Here is a 22,648-nt window from a genome sequence, read left to right as displayed (position 1 = left end):
AATTTTCGCCGAAGCACTTCGAAGGGTCCCTAGGGACCCTTTCCTCCACAAGCTCACCCTCGCTGGCCCCTCTCTTCGACCCTCCGAGCGGTGGGCCTCCCTCCCCAAAAGTGACTGCTCTAACTGCATTTTGAAAATCTATCAATCCATGCCATCATCAAAAAATAATGGTTTGCATTACACTCCTGTCAATCAGGCATTCAAGTACGTCTCTAAGCCGTGTTTCTGCGATGAGAAATAACGATTTTGTTAACTTTGCTAAAATGGCCAAGTTAATAAAATTGTTGTTTTTCATCGCAGAAACACGGTTCAACGACGTAGATACTTTATTTTCTCCATTACAATTGCAAATTGATGGAAATCGGCCAGATTCCCTTAAATAGCGCATCACGAGGATGTTCTCGAGGTTGGTAATTGATACAACTAGCCCACTAGTAATTCTACTGCTATAATATCACGGCTATGGTTCATTCGTTACATTATACCTTCAGGAAGCTGCAGCGGATAAAATCGTGGAGGAGATTAGAGACTTAAAAGATGATTTTGAAAATTTCTTGGAAAAAGCAGGAAGAGCACAGCGTGCAACATCAAACGATTACATTGCCCTTGACGATGATCTCCGGGCTTGCGACAATGGGACGCCGGTACACACGTCGGAAGAAGCAGCGGCCGGGACTAGTCAGAATAGTAGTGACGACGAAGATGAAAGTAAGGAAGTAATTCCACCAAATTAAAAAGAAGTACATGCTGCCCTCCAAATATTAAGATATTTTGATCTGGCTCACAAGATAGGTCCCCAATTTCATTCCCATTTATGCAAGTGAGAAACCATGGTGGAAGCGGCGATGGAGAAGGGCAAAAAGAAAATAAATAACAGATTTTTTAGTAATATCTTTCTGAATCTCAATGAAAATAACTAATTGAAAAGATAGCACATTCAACTGAAAATACGGAGTTACTCGAAATATTAACGTACGAAGGTTATTTTGGAAATGGGTTAAATATTCACGGCATGAAGTAATTCAGCTGCAAAAAAATAAAGTTTACAAAAAAGTCTTGCTTGAACAGTAGAATCCTAATTTAAGGTTTTTCAGGGGGGACAAAATTTAAAACACCAAATGCGGAAAAAACTAAATGAGGACCTGCCATTTTTTTCAGGTTTTAGGGTCTGTAATGATTGGAATGGCTTTTTATGAATAAAAAATATTATTTGAAGTAACTAATAGGTGCTGAAAGCAGCAAAAAATTCTTTAATGAAATGTTCTCTTCCCTATGAAGGTTGGATAATACTTTTCAGGAATCAGCTAAAAAAATGGGTGGTAAAAATAAGTAATGAGAGGATGACAATTTTTTAATGAAATATTTTAAGAAAATTCTAATTATCATCAACTTAAAAGCATTCCAACACAGATTATTATTATGGACATTAGTGATTCCATTTTTATGCATATTTCAGTGGTCTCGATGAAATTTAGAATTATTTCTGTAAAAGTGACGTGTAGGTGACTATAGCATTTGTAATATAATAAGAAAAGGTGTAAGTAGGAACTCGAAAAATCATGAGGAATGAGTGAAATAAAAGGACAGCAGAAGATCGCTAATCCCGAATTCTCAACTACCGAATATCTAGTAAAAGGGAGGTTTTCTGGAATTTTGCCAACTTAACGTTTTCTGTTGCCTCAGCGAAACAAGGGATTTATGAGCCTTTAAAAAGCCTCCTATGCGCACATTTTGGATTTCGAGGTCATCCAAAAAAGTAGAATCTTATTTTAGTATGCGTGCAAGTCGATGGTGATTCAACTCGATGATAACACCAGATTTGTTGTCATATATCCGCAGCCTTATGCATGTCGAATGGAGCCGGGAGAAGTTGCTTACGCGGCACGCTGATCACCTTAACTCTGACTCGCCTTGTTTCCCGGCAGCTTTTAATGAAATTTGGTTAGACCTTGAATGACGATTAGCTAAACTTTATGTTAAGTGAAAAGGTTTAATCTTCAACAGAACTGGATTTCATCAGAAAAATTGTCAGTGCCTCTGGAGTTTGGCAATTTCGTCAGGGTTATGATGTCGAAGTCAACCACCAAGGGATACCTGCCGGATTTTCATATTTTTCCGCACTCATCTATTTTACCGTGAGTATGAGGTGATTTTTTTCCAGCATGAGCGATTTATTTAGAGTCATGGACCGTGATAGTTCATCAAAACTCTGATTGTCATTCTCTTTTGACATATAATAGCACCAGATAAATATCTTTGAATCGACAGCGATGTCAACCAGCCGCATGTCGGTATATGGGCTCCGGGATATCTAAATTACGATGTAAAATAATGTTGTTCCGTTAGGGAAGAATGCTCTCACTCACGATCATGACAGGGGAAACACTTCCTCGGTTCTTTCGCTGTTCCTCTGAGGAAAGTGACCTTGGAATGGATTACAGAAAGAATCTTCTAGTGAACTGTGCAAATGATATTGGGCCTCTTTTGAAAGTAGAAAGCAGCTGACTGGAAAAATATTGGGCTAACAATGGACTGCCCGTAGAGAGTAGAGTTGAAAGGGGCATAAGCAATCAATTGAAAACATTACGAGGAAACCATCATTGTAGCGGCCCTCGGAGGATAACTCGTGTCATCAGTCGTCACGTACCATTGAAGTTCACGAAGTGAAGGATAAGGTAGTTAGAGGTTATCAAGGGATGACTTAGCTCCATTAGATCGGATCTGATACAAAAAATGTCTGGCGTTTGGATCAGAAGGGAAGCGAAACATTACGAGAAGACAAATCACCCAACTTGCGAGTTGAAGGTCGCAAAGCTGCGCTCGCGGAAGAAAGCAGTTGAAGAAGCGTTCCCCCGTAGATTCTATTGACGCTTGGTAAACTTTCATGAGACTCTTCTTGTTGATGAGCAGAAATTCAAAGATTTGGATAATCATTTGCATGAGCCGTCATGAAAAAACGTTAAATCGGGCAAAAAAAATCTTGTGCGGAAAAATTTTTACGAACATAAATCCAGAAAATGCAAAATGTGGAAACACTAAATACGGATAATTTTTACATTATCCTAATAGGGAATGAATCGGGACCCCAAAAAATAAAACGTTAAATGAGAAGACGTTAAATCCGGATCCGACTGTATTTGTTCATTTACGCTAAAAAATATGTTTTGATTTACAGATAACAGCTAATTTATTCATTTCATTGCTTTTCCCTAGCACACATCCTTCAAAAATCCTAGATAAATCTCTTTTTTGCCATGTAAAAATGGAGCTAATATATTTAAAGACATTATGTGCATGAGGAAATTTTGTTTTTTTTTTCACAGTAAACTAAAATTTACAATTTATTTGACGACACTCCAAGAATTTATTCACCGCAAAACATTGCCTTTGATAACTAACCAGATTTTAAAGCCCTAAATTTTAAGTTTGGAAAAACAAATACTTTTGAAGATTCGGGTGCTAAAATAACAAATGAAAATAAACAAAATGATGAAATTCTATAAAGATCTGCATCAGCTCAACGATGCTTATGGAGTCTATCGAAATTCCTAGGAAGTAAGACCATTGATCACCAGAATGAGGTACCGGATGTAATAATAATAAAAATAATACTTCATTATATGTGTGTATCTTGACAAAACTCATGGATAAAACATTCATGAGTTCCGTCAAGATAGAAATAGAATATAGATGGGTCAGTTCCCATACCCGGTTCTCGGCTCTGCCGGTTCTTGGCCTTTGGAACCAGTATCGAGAACCGATCGCGTACAGTCGGTTATTTGGAATCGGCTCGGAACAGTGGCAAGGATTTGAATTTTGCACCCAATGGTCTGCAGTGTATTCAAGGCCAAAAAGAGAAAACAAAAAAAGATTTAAAAAACGTTTGGATCGCATGTCGCCTACAATTGTTTCTTTTGAGAGTTGCTTGCTAGCACGTGCATTTAAGGGATCGTCAGTTTGTCACTCTCGCCGACATTGTAACATTTCTGAAGCTGCCGCTTTCAAACGAGCTGACTTTTCGTGTGCCGCCGTTCAATCCAGCCCGGCAATGCGTCGTCAATGGCGTGAAATACAGACAATGCTACATCAATGCTGTTTTCAGATGAAACGAGTTTTTGCTGGCTGCCGTACACGAGAAATTCAGATGGCTTTCAGACGAGACGCCGTGAGCAGTGCATATTCTCTACCTAATGGCAGCCAGCAGAAAATCATTTCGTCTGAAAGCGGTCTTACGATTATATTATGTACATATACAGTAGTTCTTCGATATACGATGAAGATGCGTTCTGAATGCTCGTTCGTAAGTTGATAAACCTTTACAAGGAATCGAAGTGTGTTTAGCCTGTAGAATGCAACACTGCATTGCAATTTTACGATAACTCAAGACCGCACAGTTTATCCATGGTGTCACTGTACCGGTTGAGTCGAGTACCAACTACTCGAGTCGAGTACCAACTACTCGAGTCGAGTAGTTGGTACTCGACTCGAACGTTTCGAGTAGCATTACAAATGTCGAGTCGAGTAGTTAAGGTTACAGAGCTTTCGAGGCTAGTAGGTCCAGCAATCTGCCGACAGGAAGTGCTATCATGAAACTCATGTAGTAATACAGTTTTTAAAGCCGATAAGTCATTCTAATGCCTTGGCCTGGTAGATTCAGCTTGCTGTATACTCTATAGTTGTCGAAGTGGGCGCCGAATACCTTTACGCCAGCCGCTGCGGCCGATCGTCTTCTGACCCGGCGCACACCGGTCCAAAATTGGAAAAAGCTGGTATAAAGTTCAAAATGACCTTTTTGGGAGTAGAGACTTGAAACTTAGCGTAAATACTCAAATATCATTACCAGATATAGATTTATATGCCACTTTACAAAAATACGACCCTTTAATGATGATACAGTGGCCCAAACACGACCAACTTTTCAAAACCATGTGCGATCTCGTTAATCCTTTGAGTTTCGAGTTTTATGGAATAAAAACACAATATTCCTTCGATCTGGTGCTTTGCCTATACTTCCAATGACTTTAGAAGATTTTGGCTCTCATCTGTCTGGTTTTACAACGCAAAATGGCCAACCCGTTTTTCACGTGAAATTTGACATAAAGTAGACATTATCTTTCGTTTACGTAAAATATAAAATTCTCGTCTGAATGGCTTCAATCCATATTGCCAATGCGTCTCAACATTCAGTTCTTCAAGGATAATCGAGCATAGGAATCTTACTTCCGGGGCATGGGAGACATTTTTGGTCTGATATACCAAATGTATTATTGTGTGAAGTATTGTAAGATGGCCATCCATTCCAGATTATTGAAAAAGGTAGGAAAATATCTTCGATTTTTCCCTCCTTCACAGCACTTTTTCCCGAGACCGATTTCAACTAATTTTCCGTTGCATGCATTTTGGCAGGAACCCTGGAATAGATGATCGGATACAAAGAGACCTCTTTCATAAAATTCGACCCCTTTTGAATTCATTCACTCACAGAATCAAAGATATTTACTATCCGGGTAAAGAATTCTGCTTCACGAGTCCATGTTGCTTTGGCGTCACAAACACGGCATAACATTACATATGCTTTCTGAGCCTAATGGCCTCGTGCAAGATGCTATAATTTACACTGGGGCGAAGGATCCTGATGTTGGAGGCAGGGGACATGCAAACACAGTCGTGCGAAAATTAATCTATAGATTTATAGATTTCTCCACCGTGGGCACAGTTTATACAGTCGTGTAGCTACGATTTTGAAATGGGGGGTTTTTGCCGGAGATTTTGGGGCCCTTTTGGATGGTGCGGGGGCCATTTTACCCGTTTTTGGCGCCTCACCGGGGTTTGTAACCCATAACCCCCCTCCCGTGGCTACCCTACTGAGTTTATACATGGAAAATTATAATTATCTTTTCAAATATCTATTGAGTTACTCAACAAAGATACACCACTGAAAATCTAAGGGCAAACAGAAGAAATAATCCTCCTCACGTTCCAAGAAAGACTAAAAAGTGGCGAATCAGTATACCTCTGATGGTGTATGATGTGCAGAAGTTCCACGGCTGTGTTTGAACCCTTTTTTCAAAGAATTTCACAATTATTAGTTAATTTTTGCAGCATTAACGCAAAAGAAAATGTCAAAAAAATAAAATAACTTTCATATGTTTGCATGCAAATCTAAGTTACTAGTAAATTTAAAAATTTAGAAATGTAAAAATTAAAATTCGAAAACTTTTATTTACCCAAAATTTGATGCATGGATAGTGGATGACATCTGAAAAAATATGTATCTTCTTTATAATTCAATTCCGCCATCATTTCAGAAATTGTTTAAAACTTCTTAGTTTCTACGTAAAAATATGTTGTCTGTCGTTCCTAATGTTTGTGTAACGGGTTGCATAAATGTCCGGAGCATTTATCATATGGGTGCGGATGGCATCACTGTGATGCCATAAACAAATTGTTTAATAAATAGTCAAATGAATATAAAAATCCTTTTATTATTGAAAATGTTTTCATATTTTCGAAAAACAAAGTAAATGCAGTGAAAAAAAATTCTCCGCCAACGTGAAACAACTCTGAGAAAATGTTACGCAATGAAAGGGTTAAGAGAGAGAAAAATGAACTGTTTCCGTGAAAGGCAACAACCGATACCCTTTTTCCCTTTCCACATTCGCCGAGGCGAGTCGCGCGGAAGGGGGAGTTTTCACACCACGAGGCTCTTTTAACCTTTTTTATTACTGTGTCCGACCGATGTGATATTCATTTGTAGCGTTTAGTTTCTTTCTTGAAGGGAAAAAAGGAAGAGATTTTAAGGTTGATTAAATGACGTGAGAAGTATAGAATTTTTTTGGCTCTACAAAATAAAGTTTAGTTCTTTAGTTCGTTCGCTTCGTCCACTTGAATTCCATGAAGATTCAAGATCCTAAAAAATCGTTGATATAATTTTTAATAAAAATTCCAAAGTCTCCGAAATCTTGCAATTTTGGTAGGAAAGTACTTGCCCAGTCACACAAGTGTGTAGCAAAAGACAATTTTATGCAGCAGCAATACTGTAACATGGAGACGTCAAAACCTGCTGGGTGAGCATGTAGAATAATTGGTTTTTCTGCTTGAGAATTTGAAAGGGCCAAATATTACATGATTTATATACGTAGTATACAATCTTTATTACAGCTATGAGAATTTCTGTACTCATGGCTCTCCCTTGTAGTTTGGATACATATATATGGTCGACATATTATGAGTGCCAATATTCTAAAGTAATACCTATCATGTAACACCACTTTTCAGGTATGTTCTGTTTTGAAATATAGCTATTATATTTTAATTACATAGTGATGATATGAAAGATGCTTTTGTCAACTGATTCTTTCACAGAGTAACATTTTTTTAAGTGGTTGTCTAGTTGACTATTTTTCTTGGAGCCTATGGCATCAGAATCGATGGAATCGGTATCGGTAGAACCGGAATCGAAATGTCAGAATCGGAATCGGGATCGGAATCGATAAAATTTTGGAATCGACCCATCACTAGTTATTTCCTTCATCAAAGAAAACGAAAGGCATTCATATTACAGGGTTCCCACTCTGACTAAATTATAAATTTCACGTTTTTTTCCAGGTTTTCACGGTCCAAATTCCGTGAAATTCACAGTCTGTTTGATAAGCCATTTCAGGCAGATATATTGATCTCATATAAATCACTGGCCGCACGTTAACTTAAAATATAGCAAAAGCGATAAATGCCGGGAATGCAAAACGCAGCAATGAAAGTGCACTTATGACGTCGCCTATCGTTAGCAAAATTTAGGGCCGGCTAAAGGTTGTGGGTGAGAAAATGGAGGGTGATAGAGAAGTGAAGAGGTGTCTGATTTCTCGCCAGGGTTAATGATCACTTTGGTTAACGGTCGTCCAATCACAGCCTTAAGGTCTGTGTATCATCATGACATACAGACCATTATCATTGTGTCAATGTATCAATGTGATCATTAAACATGGAGAATGAATCAATGATTGATTGCCCTATATTCTGATTATTGGCATAGTGCGACAAATGGCGAGGAGGACTTCATTGCGCTAGTAGATTTACTGATAAAATTTGTGTGCTTAGAAAATGAATACGGAAGCAACTCGGAAGTTGCATGCCTGTTCATATGATATACGAGGGTTGTACCAAAAGTAAGGATCCCAATGAGCTACAATGTTGAGCGAAGGTGCTAGATAAATCCCACAACATTGCCGTGCGCAGTGGTTCCCCTACTCCCGGAGTCCGCCAGTCCGGGATTCACTTTGTCGCTTATTATTGGCTTAGCAACCGTCAACGATGAAAGTGATGATCCCCGTTCCCGCCAAGTGTGAGGATCGAGCAGTAATCCGATTTCTCCTAACAAGGAAGTTACCGCCACTGGAGATTCATCAGCAACTGACTGACGTTTATGGTGAAGAGTCCATGTCCATTGAGCACGTCAGAAAATATTGCAGGGCTTTTGCTGAGGGCCACACGGAAGTGAAGCCACGATGAAGAACAGAGTGGAAGACCGACAGTTTTGGATTGCCCAGAAGATCAACAGTGAGCTGCTCATAGATCGGAGGGTCACTGTCTGTGAATTTGTTGAACGCATTTCGGAAGCTTCTCACGGCACAATTGAAAGAACTTTTACACAAACATTGGGATTTCGCAAGATGTGTGCTTGCTGGGTCTCCCGCATGCTGACTGACGGACTCATGGAGCAACACCTTGACACTGCTCGCAAAGGGCATAGCCGAGTAAGAGATTGAAAAGACCCCCTCACGGATTTTTCCCAGACTTGGGGCATAGGATTTGGGATCAAATAGGACTAACCTTCCAACACTTCCAGCCCGCTAGAGGCCCACCAGGTTTATTTTTCATAAGTTTTTTTTGTTATTTGTATGCCTAACAGTAAATAAGTTGCAAAATTGAACAAGATGGTATGAAACGGGTGTTATGGGGACAAAGGTCGCAGGAAAAACGGCAAAAAATGGCCAAAATGGCATATTTTATTTTTTTCCGGGGTGTTCCACCACCTAAATGTTCTTTTTTCATTGCATTAGCCGATAGGTATTTAAATACTCCTTCAAAACACATTTTTTAATTGTGGCCCTCTCAAAAATATTTTATTAAAACTAACGTTTGAAATTTTCAAATCGACGCCATTTCTCATTATGTGCCTGAAAAGTTGTAGGAAAGGTGCGCTCCATTAAGACGGCCATCAAACGGTGCAAACTGCATTGAAAAATACGCTTTCTATCTCGAGATATTTAAAAAAGAGTGGAAATTGAAATTTCGAGCTAGCCGGCCCTGGTGGGCCTCTAGCGGGCTGGAAGTGCTGGGAGGTTAGTCCTATTTGATCCCAAATCCTATGCCCCAAGTCTGGGAAAAATCCGTGAGGGGGTCTTTTCAATCTCTTACTCGGCTATGCCCTTTCTTCAACAATTTTATGGTGGGGGACAACAAGGGGAAGTTGTTGGTCTCTACCGTCACTGGTAAGGCCGTAGCAAGGGGGGGGAGATCAAGGGGGATTCATCCCCCCACCCCGAAATGAAAAAAAAAAATAGATACTTTATGCTCGCTTGGTGCTCATACGACGATATTCTATGCGGTGCAGGGACACTAGTAGTCCAATGCGAATCAAGTCAGTAATTATCTAAGCGAATTTGTATGTGCAGTGTGTGTAGTTGTAGTGCAGTGTGTGAAATAATAGTGCTGTGAATTAGTAGAGAGGTGAGTGACTTATGAGCCTCCTGGAGGGACTGCAGAATTGACATCGACACCGAGAAGTTAATTCATTTGTTCGCTCTAAAGAAAGCTAGAAGGCTAAATTCAATTTTATAATAATATTTTTATATTTTCCTTGAAGGTTTATAATAACTATGTATATTTAACCGTATTCGCTATTTTATTTATCTTATAAAAATAATGTCATTTTTGTCTACTATTCCATAAACACCCCCCGAAAATATTTTCTGGCTAAGGCCTTGGTCACTGGAGATGAAGCGTGGGTATTGCATTATATCCCCGAAACAAAACCCTTAGATGGCAAATGCTTCAAGAGCGACGATGAAGTCCGAGCAGAGGTCACACACTTCCTCAACGGGTTGGCGGGAGACTTCTTCAACTTAGGGATAAAAAAGCTGGAGTACTAACTTTAAAAGTGTGTCGAAAAAAATGGAGACTACGTTGAAAAATAGGCAAGAGTGTAAACTTTTCAACGATGTGAAAACTGATATCAATAAAAAAGTTTATTTGTAAAAAATATGAGAACCTTACTTTTGGTACAACCCTCGTACTTTTATTCGTCATGCTCTTTGTCTTCATCTGATGTTGCATCTTATTTGCTTTTGAAATACCGTGAAATAAAATGTGATTACTATTAAACATGGAGAACACAGCTATTGCTGCTCGAATAAAATCATTTTAATCCTTCCAATGCATCATGTTTCACAAATATGAATTATTTATATATGCTATGTATGCATGTTATATTTTACATCTTAATTGCATGTGTAATATTTGTGTATACCTTGCACCTCATTAACTATGTTGTATTTTACAAATAACATGACTTTAGCTTTCACTCAATAGGTTTTCACAGATTTTTCACGCCCCCCTCCTTGTGTGGGCATTTTCCTGCACTGGCTTTTCTCGCTGAAGGATACTACACCCTTACCCTCATGTTTTTTCCCACAAACATATATCATTTTTACATAAAATTTTCACATATAGTCATTTATATTTTTGACAACTCACAAATAGTGTATATTGTATATTCTTTGCATTGTAAACGTTTGTCTACCATTTTTCAATATGTTAGCATTGACGCTATCGAGGGGCTAGGTGGAAGAGGGGACTTCTTAGTCTCAACCTCGACCGAATAAAGGCATTTTATTATTATTATTATTATGTTTTAACATTTTTAAGCTTTCAAAATAATTATTTTGCTCCTCTAAATACAGTAGATTCCATTTAATGGGTCCACCAGTTACTTGCCGCTTAATTAGGGCAGATCTTGAAGAACAGAACCCGATAGAGGAATATCCCAGAGTATTCTCTGCTTAATTGGGACAGCATGTCGCTTTATTATTGGGCCATGAGCCGGCGACATAGACTCCATAATCGCGACGAAATTAAAATTTTTTGTTTTCAGAATACTACCGTATAAGCGTGTGTAAGAGGCGCACCCCTATTTTGAGCATCGGAGCTATGAAGAAAAAAAGTTTGGGGCATTTTTTTTTATACTATCACGCGGTGTTGCAGACGTACGCCTGGAATTTCGACAGTTATTGAACTTTCCTCTTTCAATATTTATTGAGAGAAATTTTCATAATTGCGGCGGTAATAGCGGCATAAGAGGGAGTAGAAAGAGTTCCGATCCTCTCTTCGCATACGCCGTTGCTCTACGACGCTTGTCCTATTCTCGAACAAAATTTATTTTGTTTAAATGCTCTCGCAGGAGTATTGCAATAGAATTGCAGCCGTGGAAAATTTTAAGGCAAAACACGACAGGCACATAGCGTGATCCTTCCCAAGAGCTGGGAGAACAATCAGGGCAATCTCAGCGCCGTAGGATAATAACCACGTCGTAGATTTAACGGAGCCACACTCGGCCCTCCATCAGCCAATGCCTCTGCCGTTTTTTTTCCTTTTGGAGACCCCACAGGAAAATAGGAAAACATCAAGTTACAGGGGAACAATGGAAACGTGTTTCATCCCTACCCCGCCTCACCAACTGACCTTGATCGATCTCCCAGTTTATGGAGGACAAATGCTAGGTGAGTCATCTACTGATGTGAGCCCGAAGATATCTCGATAGCTTTCAATAATTGTATGACACGCACGAGGTTCAAAAAAAGGAAAGAGATCTAACGCGACGCATATCTGACAGAATTTAAGTATTTAAGCTCTAACTGTTAGACACAAAGATTTATAGTTACAACAAGGCTACTAATATTCAAAATAGTCCTAACAGCACAATTTCGGAAGAAACAAGCGTAGCATAAGTGCATTCAAACAAGACGAGACAGACTGGAAACTTCAGGCAACGCAAACTGCGTATATCACATTGCTGCGCCTTCGCCCCATCGCTTTGAAGGCAATGACGTCACATGCAAGATCGGACGTGTTCTTCCCGTGCTCCATTCGCTCATAGACTAGTAGCTTGAAATACGGAGGGGAGGGAGCGCGCTCCTTCCCCTCCGTATTTCATTGCTTGCTTCGAAGACGGAGGGATCGCGCTCCTTACCCTTGAACTCTCCTTCCACGCTCTTCACTTATAAGCATTTCTGATTTCCTCCATCCACAATTTAGTCCAACAATGAACACACTCGTTGGAATTTTTTAAAGCGCAAGTTTTGACACCAATATAATTTTCCGTTACATTCATCCTCATATTAGCGTCTGAAGATGATTTTTGGAAAATCAGGTCCTCAGCATAATGGAATTTACTCGGCAAGACAGATATTGACTATTAACCAGGTATGTCCTTCAAAAATATGCGTTTATCTACGTTTGATAACCGATTACTATATGTAGTATAAATGCCGCGGATGCCCACTCGTGGCAGTAAATTTAGCACGCCCTCCGGAGCGAAAAACCCCGTGCAATCTTTTCCATGTTCACCTCTGGGATACCGTCGTGACAGCGCGATGCTTACAAGAAATTCAAACAGGAGCATTTTAAAAATACGTCACAAAGGGAGAAACTCCCCTGCCTGCCGCTTGTTTTTGACTTAGGATTACAGATGACTCACACTGAAAAACAAAGGCTACTCAGTTCCCCTTAGACTTGCGACCAGTGAAGAGGAGGGGGGAAGATAAGAAGTTTGCGTAAAAGGCGCACCCTCATTTTCGGCTGCAATTTCTGGGAAAAAAGGTGCGCCTCTTACACGTGCTTATTCTTTTACAGGTATTCTTTTATATTTTTCCCCTAGGTTTGATTTGCTCTTATTTTCACAAATGTTCCTATTCTTTCCCTATTTTAAAAGCTCTTGTTGTTATACTATCCGCAAGAGGATAGGACTTTTCTTTAATAGGACACAATAAAAGACATTCATATGAGAAAAATATTTTTAACTAAATTGTGATAATTCTTAAAAATGATACTAAATTAACTAAACTCGCTGATTTATTAATCAAATTGATGGATTAATAAACTTATATTGCATTATAAACATTCTTTAGTCTTCTTTCTATCATTTCAACGTTTGTTTACGCCCATATACAGGATAGTTCGCCTAATTGGGGCAAAGTGCACAAGTCCAGGTACGTCCCAATTAACCGGAATCTACTGTAGTGCTATAATTATGAAAATCTAAGGACGAGGTACACTCGTCATTGCGCAGTTTGGCATCGAAATTTTGTGAAGAGCTAGACTCATCATTACAGTCCAAGGGGTTAAAGATATCATTGCTTAAATTTTTAAAGATTGTTTTCTTATCTTTATTGCCACAGTGGGTTCGGGGGTCCCAGGGCGGGCCCCGCTAAGGATACGCTCTTGAGGACCGGGAACCAAGACTCTTAATAGTCTCAGAGACTTATACACCCGTGCCTCTCAAGAGGGGGAGGACAGAGGAAGGAAAAAGGTAGGGAGGCATCGCCGCAATGAGAGCCCGACGACACCTCCAGGGAAAGGATGGGGGAGGAAGGGAGGGGACGAGCAGTCCCGCACCGTCACAAAGGCGGGCGGGCCCTACTAACAGCGAAACCAAGCTTACGCAATTAATATTCTAACGACCTTGGAGGATCATTCTATGAGGAAGAATGACCCAACGATCAAATCGTTAGATCTTTATTGCCACAGTGAAAAATATCTTTAGTGACTCACCGTTTCAGGTCCATCCACAAAGTTGAACTTGTCTGGGTCAAAACCATTTTCGAACGCGGCCATCGAACCTTTGCATTGCTCCTTGAACATTTTGAAATCAGTCAGTTTGTCCAGGCAAGATGAGCACACAGTCTGGGGATAGCCATCCGAGCGCATCACCTGTAAGAGGCACAAGACGGGACTTAATAAAAACAATACCATCGTCCGTAGGCAAACGTACTTGCATAGGGTGACCAAAAAACAAAAAAGGGTAGTTTCCTTCATGGAAGAAAACTAAATACATTGATTGAGATTCCTTACACACCATTACTGTATTCATAATACATATACAAATTATTTGGTTTTAGAAAACCCAGTTTAGACAATTGGCAATGGCCAATTTTATCCTCATTTGAAAAAGGCCAGATCGGCACCCATGCGATGCCACTCCACGTGACATCACAGGGACCTAGTTTCTGTACGAGTAGATAGGAGTTTTACATCGTCTGAGATTATCAATGCATGCATGAGGCATAGAGCTCAGAGAAACATCTCTTAATCATCACACGTTAAAAATACCTAATTTCGAAAATTTTCCTTCGTTTGATAGGGGAATAATAATCCTTATTTAAGACAAGCGCTACCAGCTAGCAGGGTACTCAACTACCTGCTAGCAGCCCGCGTCGTATCAGTGCTCAAGCCTCGCCCCAAGGTCACCTCACGTGCCGACAGCTGGAACCAGAAATATGTCTCACAGACTTTTCCCATCATTCCTACCTAGCCGTCGCGTTTTCACACATTTGAAATTTTTCACTTTTCGTTTAGTCGTGAAAAATTGATATTGTCATTTAAAAATCTAAAAGCATGAAATGCATACTCCGGGAGCAATAATCTTTCGATTTAGGCAATAAAAAAATAATAGGAAATAACCCTATTAACCCTTTCGAGACGGCGGAGTTTTCGTCTTAGCTTGACTGCTGTACCGAGCCCCAAGAGACTCTTCTTTCTCGTGGTACGGAGCATTTTTGGAGGGCATTCGTTAAGAAGGGTCTCGCTGAACCTTTTTCGACCCCTCCACGGTGGGACTCCGCATTATCTCGGACTCCAAGAGTAGTTGTGCTCCCTCCTTTCCGGGTTTACGACAATACCTGCGGCATTGGTTCGCGGTCAACTTATGTATTGCTTATATGTATTTAGCAAATGGATAATTGTTGCTTGCACGTAAATTACAGACATTGAATATAATTCCTCATTTTTATCTGAGCATTGTCAAATTTTAAACGAAGTTCTAAGGCCATCATCAAAGCATTTAACGCAGCAACAATTTCCATGTTGATGTTTATACATAACTCGAGATATAAGTTAATATTTGTCGTAGAATTTCGTTTAAAAATTGTAAACGCTGCTCAAAAGACAAACAATTCAATTCTTAGTTTATATTTCTTGAGAAATGAACTAATATTTATTTCGAAAATTGACTCTATAAAAAATTGTATGACCGCTGTCCCATACCGCTGAGAGGGATTATAAAAGACGAAGGGTCCGGGTACCTGCTCCCGGATTCGGAGGGTTAATCCTGAACCCCGAAGCGTTGGGTCCCGAGACAAAGGCGACCTAAACCCACGACCATCCTGAAAGGGGGAGAGCTAGAAAACGTATATATACGGGTTTCGTTTTCTTGACCGGGAAAATCTCACACGTACATATACGCCCGTGGTCTCCCGGGTCAGGAAACGTCCACACGTATATATACGTGTACGGTAGGGAAAAGGTTAATGGAAACTTGGTCAAGTTCAGCACATACACAAAAACAAATATGGGTCAATCCATTTCAAATCACCCAGGCAAGGTTGCTCGACATTTTTAAATTTCCTGATTTTTTTCCATGTTCTTATAAGTGTGTTATGTAGCACATAATTTTTTTCTTAGTCGCTAGTGTTAAAGCGTCATCTTCATTGTAATATTTATTTTCAGTTCCTTTATATTTTAACAAAAATAATGTTTTTTAAGATATTTCCACTGAATTAAAAAAAATATTATGCAAAAAATTCTGTTCTCTTGGACTGCGGCATCTTTTTTTTGCATCTGGTTTGTCTTCAAACATGGAAATTTGATTTTAAAGATGAGAATTTGAAAACAATTAAATCAATCACGACTGTTTAACTACAAAATTGTATATAAGAAAACACAAACACTTTGTAAAAAAAAAAAACAAAAAAATCGAATACTTTTTTGTACAGACTTCTAAAAGGCTTTATCTACATTGCAGATTCTTTAAATTTCCCTTTGCACTTTGGCACTCTTTTGGCCACACATACTGACTTTTTACACAGCTTACAAAAACCAACATTTCCATTTTTATTGCATTTTACCTTTACTTGACAGTTTCTAGTCCATTCTGGTTCAGTTTTGGGTGATTTCTTAGAATTGTCACTAATTACAACATGAGGGTGAATAGAGCTTAGAGTAACAACACATTTTATCGATTTTCCCTAACAAATGGTAAGTGTAACATAACCGTTTTTGTACAATTTATTTGGAAACAACTCTTCCTGAGAAGCTTTTATTCCGGCAGAGATATCCTTCTTTCTCTTATTTATGGTAACCAAAAAGTTTGTACCCTTTCTTTTTCTAGTAAAACCAAGCAAAGTGATGTGAAATTGGCCAGTAGTGATATTTCTGCCCTTGGTCCAGTAGGTCCGCATAAATTTCGTAGCATGATCTGTAAAGTGATTGCCAGCTTGACGAGAGTCGTCCTTGCCAAGGTAATGAAATCCGTTTATTAAATAATTACTATCCTTATCCCCTACAAGCCAGTATTTTTGCCCATATTTATCAGGCTTTGATGCCATGAATTGCGTGAATGGGCATCTAGCTTTGTTTGGAAACAGCTGTTCGTCAAAGGTTATGTGTGGCCCAGGCTATGGTTCCACAGCATGGCCATCTACTTCTCAGGTAGGATCTTGAACGAGAAGGCGTCGTCACTTTGAAGCCTGGCCAGCATCACGTCGGTGCACAACATCACGACTACGCATAAATTTCTTCTGTCCAATAGCCAGTGTTGATCCATGTTCGTCTAAAACACAATGAGGAACACACCGCTAATACCGTACATAGCACATACAAATACTCAATCGTGTGTACATGCTACGATGTTTTTCCGTCCGTTAATGATCTTCTGTATTTGTAACATATAATTTATATATTCCAATTTAATTTTTATCGATTGTGTATCTAAATTAATGAGCCCTATATTTGTATTTTGAGCACAACTTACAGATCTCTGGACAAGTAAAAAAATATAATTATTATTAATGTACTTTTCTTGTTGCATATGGATGTCATACCTTTTCAAATCGCCCAATTCGGATAAAATTTGTCGCTCAACATTTTTAATTTTCCTGATTTTTTTATCACTTGTTGCCTACAAGTAGACAATCACAAAACGCTATAAAAAAATTTACAAGCCTAACTTTTTCTTTGACAGACATTTTTAAAAGGGTGGCCAGGCAAATTTTGATGAAAAACTTGGTTTGCGTAAAGATTAATTTCAAAGGTATTTTAAAAGTTATAAGAATAATTAAATTCAATCCCTTTTTAGATATTGACCTGTGAACATCGACGTTAGGAAGCTTTTGGCATTGTTTTACGAGCTCTAGAAAGAAATGAGGGCATTATCAGCGCTAAAAATTGTGCTTCAAGTAGCTCTTTAAGTATTCAGCATAGAAAAAAATTTTATTGGTCAGTCTCATCTCCTTCATAAAAATTTATGATGTTAAGAAGTTAGCATTGACAAATTTTTTCTGAGTTTTTACGGAAAGATTTTGACTAAGTGTTTTTTATGATAGAAAATTTGTAAAAATGGTTTCCTAAAATGAATTTCCTGCTAAACACATTGGTTTTTAAATTATTCTGATATCTTTTAAAATACCTTTGAAATTAAACTTCACGCAAACCACGTTTTTCATCAAAATTAGCCCGGTCGCCCTTTTAAAAATGGCTGCCAAAAAAAAGTATGGCTTGTGAATTTTTTCTCGAATAGGGTTTTGTGATTGTCAATTTGTAGGCAACAAGTGAGAAAAAAATCAGGAAAATTAAAAATGTTGAGCGACAAATTTTATCCGAATTGGGCGATTTGAAAAGGAATGACATCCATATGCAACAAGAAAAGTACATTATAATAATAATAATAATAATAATAATAATTTTTATTCACCGAAGTGGCAATATACATTGCATGGTTTTGTCACAAAATCACTATGATACAAATTACATAAATACAATAATACAAATTACATAGAATCATTTAAATAATCGCTAATATCATAATAGGCTTTACCTGCTAAAAAATTGCATAATTTAACTTTGAATAGGGAAGGGGGACAGCTTTTCAATTCAGATGGAAGTTTATTAAAAATGATGGATGGAGTGTGATGAGGTCCCTTGAGAGCTAGAGATAGATGGTGACTTTTGAGGTGAACGTCACATTTTGAGCGAGTGTGGTAGTCATGCCATTCATGATTCCTTGGAAAATGCTCAGGATGCATTTTAACAAAAGTGGCACAATTCAAGATAAAAATGGAGGGAAGTGTTAATATTTTTAGGTCCAAAAAGATCGGTTTACCAGGAGTCCTCTTAGGCACTTGAACCATAGCTTTCAATGCTTGCTTCTGTAGAGAAAATAATTTTTTTGCATGGTGTGAAATTCCCCAGAACATAATACCATAAGATATATGAGCATGAACATTAGCATGGTAGATAAGTTTGAGGGTAGAAAGAGATAGAAATGGGGCCAGCCTTCTAAGCATAAAAATACCAGTGCTAACTCGATTCATGATGGCTTCAATGTGTGGTGTCCATTTAAGGTCGTCTGAAACCAGAAGACCTAAAAATTTAACACAGTTACTTTGGGTAATGGGCTCATTCATCAGATTAAGTTGGTGATTAATTATAGGTGTGACACTCTTAGGGTGGAAATCCAAGAAAACAGTTTTGTTAATGTTAATTGATAAATGGTTGGTATTGCACCACTCAGCCATCCTGGAAATTGAAGTATTGACAGAATTTACCAGATCAGAAATATTTCTAGAATGTGACAGACATGAAGTATCATCAGCATATAACACAACATCCTGTTGAGGAAACAGGTTTGGTAGGTCATTAACACAAATAATAAACAGGAGGGGGCCAAGTATGGAACCTTGGGGGACCCCAGTATTAATATCTAAAGGAGAAGAGAATGAGATATCATTACTATACTGTGAGCGGCACGTATATTTCACAATTTGTTTTCTACCAGTTAAATATGATCTTATCCAGTCCAAGGTTTTTCCTCTCATTCCAATGTTGGCCAGCTTAAGTAAGAGAATATCATGATTGACTCTATCAAAAGCTTTTGACAAGTCATAAAACACTCCAAGTGAATGTAAATTTTTGTCTCGGGCATTATAGATGGAATTTAACAATTGATATGCGGCAGTAATTGTCGATCTTGCTTTTCTGAAGCCATGCTGTGAATCATGTAAGATATCTTTTGATTCTAGATAAGAAATGATACGGGAATAGAACACTTTTTCGAAAATTTTGGAAAAAGCAGTAAGGACAGAAATTGGTCTATAATTGTTGGGGTCTGAAGATGAGCCTTTTTTTGGGATAGGAGATACTATGGCTAGTTTCATGCGAGAGGGAAATTCACCACTTAGGAAAGAGGTGTGAATAATATCAACTAGTGGACTTGCTATATAATGAATTACAGTTTTAATGATCGGCATAGGGATGTCATCAATTCCAGAGGACCAATTGTTGGGGAAGGAGTTAACAAGCTTAATGACTTCATGTGCATCAGTGGGCTGTAAGTACATTGAGCAGGGAAAAGGGGTGCGAGATATGAAGGCCGCAGAATTTATGGTGGGGCTTCGAGGAGAATTACAAAAGAGTTCATTAAAACAATTAGCAATAACATCGGGATCAGATGTGGACTGATGATTGAAATTGATAGTTGTGTTGTTGACACAATGTGAGGTAGACTTAGTATTATTCTTAATAACTTCCCAAGTTGCTTTGGTACGATTTTTCGAAGTAGAAATGTAATTTTCATTGATTACCCTTTTGTGCTCAACCACCTTGAGTTTAAATCTTTTTAGAGCCATATTATATGATTCCATCTGGTCTGGACATTAATAATAATTATATTTTTTTACTTGTCCAGAGATCTGTAGGTTGTGCTCAAAATACAAATATAGGACTCATTAATTTAGATACACAATCGATAAAAATTAAATTGGAATATATAAATTATATGTTACAAATACAGAAGATCATTAACCAAATAAAATAGATTTTTTTTCAGATACTTCAGTAGTTTCTTCTTAAAGACCGAGGTCCCACTCTCATTTTTCACCTCTGGAGGCAACCCATTAAAAATCTTCACGCCTATGTGTTTAGGACCTAGGGCAGTATTTTGAGTCCTGATAAAGTTTTGATGCAGGTCTTTACAAGTTCTATTGTTGTGGCCGTGGTAGTGGTCATTCGATGTGTACTGAAGAATTTTATTTTTTTACATGCATGTTAATGACATACATAGATATACGGAGTGTCCCATTTATCTTGACCACCCAAAATAACTTTTTGTCCAGATGAAAAATTCAAAAATGTGTCAAGCATATGTTCTTAAGCCGTCAGGGGGACATTAATCAGCATGATTGCCTCCCTCGTAGCTTTATTATTTACAAAGATATGAACAACGGTATGCCTTTTTTAAATGGCACCCTATATTTTTTATTCCGCAATTCATTTCCTCTCCGAAAGACTTATTAAAAAATGTAGCACAGTAACCATTAACATAAACACAGTGTTATGAAAAATGAATGACTCTCTAGCGCTTAGTGCAGGTACGCGGGTATTGGAACTACTCCACTTGCTGACGTTGACGGTGAACAAATGAAAACATAGCAAAATGCACACCAAACATTCAGTCAACCATCGTCCATTGACTTGCCGAATAAAAAATATAGGGTGCCACTTAACCCTGGAATGCCGGAAAATTGGCATACCCCAAGAATGCCGGGAGGGTGTCATTTTGACACCCATGTTCTTATAAGCGTGTTATGTAGCACATGCCCTTGGTCCAGTAGTACCGCATAAATTTCGTAGCATGATCTGTAAAGTGATTGCCAGCTTGACGAGAGTCGTCCTTGCCAAGGTAATGAAATCCGTTTATTAAATAATTACTATCCTTATCCCCTACAAGCCAGTATTTTTGCCCATATTTATCAGGCTTTGATGCCATGAATTGCGTGAATGGGCATCTAGCTTTGTTTGGAAACAGCTGTTCGTCAAAGGTTATGTGTGGCCCAGGCTATGGTTCCACAGCATGGCCATCTCCTTCTCAGGTAGGATCTTGAACGAGAAGGCGTCGTCACTTTGAAGCCTGGCCAGCATCACGTCGGTGCACAACATCACGACTAAGCATAAATTTCTTCTGTCCAATAGCCAGTGTTGATCCATGTTCGTCTAAAACACAATGAGGAACACACCGCTAATACCGTACATAGCACATACAAATACTCAATCGTGTGTACATGCTACGATGTTTTTCCGTCGTAACTGAAGTAATACAATGCCCTAACCATAGCCTGGACCGCACATAACCATTGACGAACAGCTGTTTCCAAACAAAGCTAGATGCCCATTCACCCAATTCATGCCATCAAAGACAGGAATATCATTTAGTATTGCAATATTTTTCTCTGGTGTAACACGTGTATACGGTGTCATTATCAAGACTAAACTGCCGATGCAAGTCGGTAAGCACGTCTCGACTGATCGTGACACGCCAGCAAGCCAGTCTGTCAAACTCCACGCCAGGCAACCAAACACAGAGGCTCGGCAGAAGCAAACTGCATTGTTGCGCAATAGGGTGCCTCGTTTTGCCACTTTTTTTTTAGGAGCGAATCGTAATACCCGGCAAAAGTTGCGTATCCGGGTGGGTATTACAGATATGATCATTTTTCAAAATCGGTTAATATCTTCTGTTTGCCATTTTGTCTTGAAATTTTGAAATTTTTAGCGAAAAATGTAAATAATTTAAATTTGGTTTTAGCAAGCACTCATTTTTTCCAATGGAATAAAGCAATGATCTTTCCTTGATATTTTAGACCAAAAACGCTAGCTCTATTGCTTTTAATTATCGAGAAAATGACCTTTTATCGTGTCCCCTAAAGCACTTTTGTGGGATAGGCAACCCGCAACAATAATTCTCTTTTTATGCCATGCATGCGATAAATGACGCGAAATAGTTTTTTTTTTAAGTCCAAAACGTGGAAATCATGTCTGAAGTTGTCAAGGGTAGTCACTAGGATGAGATTATGCTCTTTTATGCCATCGCCGTCTGTAATGACTACGCATGCGATAACATGCGATATTTTTGTGCACAAAGATATCACTGTTATCAGTTTTTGTCAAGGTATGCGCCATTCGGAAAAAAGCATCTATTCCAGCAGTTACACAAACCAGAGTACTTCAACTCATCTCACACTACACGATGAAAACCATAGGGCATTCTTTGTGGATCAGCGATGTCTAAGAATATTCCGAATTGGAACTATTGACATTCCTATGCCAAAAAATGCAAGAAAGGGCTGAACTAAATCATTTAAATGAGAGGCATAAACTCAAATCACCTGAATCATCGGTTTTCATATTTGAATGATTATGAATATTTTGAGGATATTTAAAATTGATGAGGAAAATCATGACGAATGGTACGCTAATGATGTAGCATTCACCAAACCAAAAGAAAGAAAGAAAGTCCATATTCAAATCAGATATGACTGAGACTGCC

At 38.6% G+C, this 22,648-nt stretch overlaps 1 protein-coding gene across 5 annotated transcripts in view; it reads right to left on the bottom strand.

Annotated features, from left to right (window-relative positions):
• The window catches only part of LOC124158077 (gastrula zinc finger protein xLCGF3.1-like), a 110,263-nt gene that overhangs the window by 54,128 nt on the left and 33,487 nt on the right, over nucleotides 1–22,648 (bottom strand). For 4 of the 5 annotated variants that reach the window (XR_006864700.1, XM_046533255.1, XM_046533253.1 and 1 more), the window contains exon 3: nucleotides 13,828–13,986. The exons of the other annotated variant lie outside the window; for it this stretch is intronic. Coding sequence is in view for 3 of the 4 variants with exons in the window: in XM_046533253.1 (XP_046389209.1) it covers nucleotides 13,828–13,986 (159 nt within the window). In the remaining variant the exon portion in view is untranslated. The remainder of the gene's footprint in view (nucleotides 1–13,827; nucleotides 13,987–22,648) is intronic. 5 annotated transcript variants of the gene reach the window in all.

The sequence above is a fragment of the Ischnura elegans genome, chromosome 4, assembly GCF_921293095.1.
Source record: "Ischnura elegans chromosome 4, ioIscEleg1.1, whole genome shotgun sequence".
NCBI lineage: Eukaryota > Metazoa > Arthropoda > Insecta > Odonata > Coenagrionidae > Ischnura > Ischnura elegans.
This window is presented reverse-complemented; position numbering and strand designations above follow the sequence as displayed.